General features: G+C 46.2%; 1 protein-coding gene across 1 annotated transcript; it reads right to left on the reverse strand.

Annotated features, from left to right (window-relative positions):
* LOC123134277 (LIM domain-containing protein PLIM2b) lies at positions 1 to 1,631 on the reverse strand. The gene is made up of 5 exons (XM_044553550.1): positions 1,368 to 1,631; positions 1,119 to 1,218; positions 992 to 1,017; positions 787 to 876; positions 1 to 678 (listed from the first exon to the last, which is right to left on the reverse strand). The coding sequence occupies exons 1-5, from the start codon at positions 1,500 to 1,502 to the stop codon at positions 406 to 408; spliced, it is 624 nt and encodes a 207-aa protein (XP_044409485.1). The 5' UTR covers positions 1,503 to 1,631; the 3' UTR covers positions 1 to 405.
* Between the last annotated feature and the right edge of the window lie 3,849 nt (positions 1,632 to 5,480).

Genomic DNA, 5,480 nt, shown 5'->3' on the forward strand with positions numbered 1-5,480 from the left:
TACACGAAAGGGACATCATGTTCATGAATTTTTGGAATGGCACATGTAGGCTAGAAACCCTGGAATCCTCCAAATTCCCTTTACAAATCATTTGAATCAAAGAGGCCCTAAAAGAAATGTCTTTGTCCCTTATGTTCAGAAAATTCAAAGAAAGTATTCGTGCAACGCAAAGTAATATTTTTGGCTGTGCAAACCAATAGTTTCATGTCCAGGTGACAAGTTTTCGAGAAATGATACAATTCCAGCTTGAACAAAAGCAAGCTTTGAGAGGCCGTACAGAAATGGAAGCAGGGAAGGAAGTATTGCAAATTACTGTCTGTAAATTGCGGAGGCTTTTTTCAATATATATATAGGATATATATTTGGTTCTGTTTTTTCTTTGCTTTGCTCCTAATAATCTTTGGTCTATGCTTCATCTTGCGGGGCCGCTTCCGGCTCTGCTGCTGCAGGTGCCTCCGCCGCTGCCTCTGCTGCAGCCGCAGCCTCCACGCTCTCCTTCTTTGTTTGCGCGGTCTTGATGAGATGGTTGTAGCTTCCCTTCTCCTTGAACAGCTGTGAGAAATGGATCTTGCAGTAGAGGATTCCGTTGAGCGCGGCGTACGAGGAGGTCGTCAGGATGCAGCCACCATGCGAGCACTTGAAGCAGCTCTTATGGTAGCATTCGCCCTCCAGAGTAAGCTGAACCGAAACGTAAAGATTTGCAATGTGGTTTTTTATTTACCAAATTATTTTTGAGATCTTGCTCCACTATCCAAGTAATAAGTAACATTACAGCATTCCTCTTACCTTCTCCAATGGGTACACGGTCTTTTGGCAGGCCGCGCATTTATCTTGAGTTCCAGAGAAGGCAGATGACATCTTGCTTGGAGCTTTTGCCTGCAGGAGATTTTGAATTCGCTATTTAAAATAGTTTACCCATAACACATGTGACGGGAAGCGGCGAATAATCTCTGAGAAGGAAAGATGCGACGTCTGCACACTGGAACTGTACCTCGCCCTTCTCTGCGGATTTGCCACCTGAGTAACGACGGAACAAAATGTCAGAATATCTGTTGGTCAGCAGTATGCTAGGACTGCCATTTTTTTTTCGATAAACTAGGATTGCGATTTCGCATTACCTGGCGTAAAATTCTTTGAGAAGTTGCCCGTCTCCTTGAAGAGCTGTTCGAAATGGGTCTTGCAGTAGAGAACACCATCCATGGAAGAGTAGTTGCACATCTAGAGGCCATGCAGAAAATGAAACGCCAAAATTCCCATTTTGCACAGACGTATACGTATATATAATAAGAGGACACAGAAGCGAAACATATTTGCCGTTGGATTCAACGCGAAAAGCTTGAGCTGAGGCCGGGGGCCGCAATGCGTACCGAGAGGGTCCCCTTGCAGTGGCTGCACTTGAAGCATGTCTTGTGGTAGGAGACGCCGTCGGCGGTGAGGAGGTCGATGAAATGGACGGTCTTGTCGCACGTCTTGCACTTGTCCTGCGTGCCGGTGAAAGACATGGCGATGCGCGCCGGTGATCGGCCGAGCAATGGGGACGCACGGTCGTCTTCTTATTCAGGCGCGTCTCCTCCGGTTGGTCGGCGATCGACGTGGATGGGAGGAACCAGCGTGGCGTCTCGAGAACGAGATGGAGACCGCGATGGGCGACGCTTTAAAAAGGCGCGGGGCGAGCAAAGATAGGAGATGCATGGCCTCCAGACCGCACAGAACCAGTCAAGCTAAAAGCATTGTTTAATTTTGGAAGTAATGTCTCTCTCATGTTTGCTTCCTTTCTCCGGTTCTCCTCTTTTCATGGGCGTGTCGTGTCTGGATTAAGTGCATGTCCATTCCAGGCCGTGTGAGCCACCAACATGACATGCTGAAATGGATGCATTCTTCCATCCAAACAATCGTGCTGGGCAGTTGTTGAAATATGAGCAAATTACTACAAGATTTAATTCGAATAAATAGGAAATAGATCATGACAGCAATAGCAGAGATTAAACTAATCATGCGAACTAGCATAGCAGATGAACTGATCACATCTAGGGCACATACTAGAAACATGAATTCTACCACGATCTCAAACAGAAAGGACAGAATCACATACAGTGCAGCGGGAGCAGCACCGCCGGCGTTGACGTTGTCTCCCATGTCGTCGAGGATGAGGTTGCCGAGGTAGGGGAAAAAGTCGTCGTTCGTGAAGTCGTCGCTGCCAGCAGTCGCGTAAGTACGCTCCACAAAAACCTGATCGCCCCCTCTCTCGTACGGGATCACGAGAGGCGGGGTTCCGGAGGCCTGCTGTCCCTTCTCCCGGTGCACGCCAAAAGGAGGGATGGAGAAGACTTGCTTGGCGGCGCAATGATCTGGAGCGCTGGTGAGAAACCATACGAAGCGGCGGCGGCTAGGGTAGACGTCTGCCTGACTATATAGTGCGGGTCGGGTAGGTCGTGGGAGTAAACCCCACGTCCGAGTCGTCACGGTCCAAAAGAATCGGAAACAGTTCAGTAATTAACGCGTCCGTTAATTATTAATTAATTACTCATTATTTTTTCCCGAGCAGCAAAAATATAGACAACGTGCATAGCTCTGTCCTCGGCTCGGCTCAATCCCGCAACCCGCGGCGCGACGCGGCGTGGCGAGGCGAGCGAGGAGGAGGAGCGCGTGTAGGTCTCCTCTTCTCATGCTCATACAAGTGGTAGAAGAGCTCACCTTATAAAGAGGTGCAACTCTCTCTCAACTTATGAGGTGGGACTAAACTTTAGCCTCACTCACTCCACTCACATGTGTGCATGAATGGGCCAAGAGAATTTCAGAATTTTAATTGGGCTTTGGGCCAAAAGCCCACTAGCAAATTCCAACAATCTCCCACAAAGTCTCATTGGCACATTTCACCATTTATTTCCAAAACATTGTTTATATACCGGTGCTTAGTGGAGACTGTGAAGTTGAACTTCCACTTAAAGATTTATGCTACACTAGATCACAACTTAAATAGTGGATTATGCCTTGAACTACAAGTTTTCTGCGAGACTAGTTTCACACAAACTCTTGACCGATACTGGGCTGCCGCAAGGCTTCCCCGCGGGTGGAGCGTATACGTCATACTCCAGGGCCTTTCATGAATTTATTAGAGAGCACCCAATTCTCACAGACTGCAACGTTAACAGTCAAATTCATATATGTGTGTTCCTCAGAAGATGTTTTGCAGGACAACATCTCTGCTTACCCGAATAAGCCACGTGGAACACATTAAGATAAGTATCAACCTGCCATGCAGACCAGGAGAGTATTGCATCTTCACGGAGTGGGATAGTTAATATAGGGATACTCTCCTCCCAGCTGACCAACAGCTTGTCTCTCACTTCTACTTCACGGGATCTCCGATCACATAGAGTGGGTTACCACTATGGACAACTCATGCGGTGGGTCTCAGACCCATCTCCATCGATGCATTTTCTATCACATTACGTGATAGACCCTTTGTGAAGGGATCTGCCAAGTTTTTCGACGTTTGGATATAATCTAATGTAATAACTCTGGAGTTCCTCAGTTTCCTGACAGATTTTAATCTCCTCTTCACATGCCTTGAGGATTTCATATTGTCCTTAGAACTGTTTATCTTGACGATCACAGTTTGATTATCACAGTTCATCAGGATAGGGGGTATTGGTTTTTCAACCATAGGTAAGTCCATCAATAGCTCACGAAGCCACTCTGCTTCAACAGTGGCAGTGTCTAATGTTGTGAGTTCTGCTTCCATAGTTGACCTCATTAAGATGGTCTGCTTGCAAGACTTCCAGGAAACAGCGCCACCACCAAGTGTAAAAACATAACCACTTGTGGCCTTAATCTCATCAGGATCAGATATCCAGTTCGAGTCACTATAACCCTCCAGTATCCTTGGATACCCGGTGTAGTGAATCCCATAGCTCGCAGTGCCCTTCAAGTAGCGCATAACTCTCTCAAGCGCACGCCAATGATCATCTCCTGGTTTTGACACAAACCGACTCAGCTTGCTCACAGCAAAGGAGATGTCAGGCCTCGTGGCACTCACCAAATACATAAGCGAGCCAATAATCTGAGAATACCTCAGTTGATCTCTAGCAATCCGTCGATTCTTTCGAAGCAACACACTAGCATCATATGGAGTTGGAGAAGGCGTGCAGTCGCTATACCCAAAACGACTCAAGACCTTTTCCACATAGTGAGACTGAAGCAGTGTGATCCCACCATTCTCATCTCTCAACAGCTTGATGTTTAAGATAATATCAGCTACTCCTAGATCCTTCATCTCAAAACAGCGAGATAAGAAATCCTTAACCTCCTTGATTAAATCAAGTTTGGTTCCAAAGATCAATATGTCATCGACATACAGACAAAGAATAACTCCTTCGCCCCCACCATAGCGATAGTACACGCACTTGTCACCATCATTTACTACAAAGCCGGCAGCAGTTAATGTTCTTTCGAACTTCTCATGCCACTCCTTAGGAGCTTGTTTAAGGCCATATAAAGACTTTAACAACTTGCACACCTTTCCTTCCTGACTAGGTACTACAAAACCATCTGGCTGATCCATGTAAATTTCCTCCTTCAACTCTCCATTGAGGAAAGCCGTCTTAACGTCCATTTGATGAACGAGAAGACCATGTGAGGTAGACAGTGATAGTAGCACCCGAAATGTGGTCAGTCTAGCCACGGGTGAGTAAGTATTAAAGAAGTCTTCACCTTCTTTCTGGGTATAACCCTTAGCCACAAGTCGTGCCTTGTACTTTTCAATCGTACCATCAGGTCTAAGCTTCTTCTTGAACACCCACTTACATCCTACAGGTTTGCACCCATAAGGACGGTCAGTGATCTCCCAGGTCCCATTAGCTAAGATGGAATCCATCTCGCTACGAACAGCTTCCTTCTAGTAGTCAGCATCAGGAGATGCATAGGCTTCTGAAATAGTCCTGGGCGTGTCATCCACAAGGTACACAATGAAATCATCACCAAAGGACTTTGCAGTCCTCTGTCTCTTACTCCTTACAGGAGTTTCATTGTCACCCTCAATAGGATTCTCAACGTGTTCCATCGCAATGGTGGGTTCAGGAATTACAGTGAGTTCCTCACTAGATGGAATAGGTATCTCCTGATTTGATGAACTTGACATATCCTTCATAGGAAAAATGTCCTCAAAGAAAGTTGCATCATTAGACTCCATAATCGTACCAACATGCATGTCGGATACCTCAGATTTTATTATCAAAAATCTATAGCCAATGCTATGAAAAGCATAGCCCAGAAGAACACAATCCACGGTTTTTGGTCCAAGCTTGCGCTTCTTGGGAATTGGTATATTGACTTTCGCCAAACAACCCCAAGAACGTAGGTAAGAGAGTTTCAACCTTTTCCTTTCCCATTCCTCAAATGGAGTCATGGTCTTATGCTTTGTGGGAACTCGGTTTAGGACATGACACGCGGTCATTAGCGCCTCCCCCCACCATTCCTTG

This window comes from Triticum aestivum, chromosome 6B, assembly GCF_018294505.1.
Source record: "Triticum aestivum cultivar Chinese Spring chromosome 6B, IWGSC CS RefSeq v2.1, whole genome shotgun sequence".
Lineage (NCBI taxonomy): Eukaryota > Viridiplantae > Streptophyta > Magnoliopsida > Poales > Poaceae > Triticum > Triticum aestivum.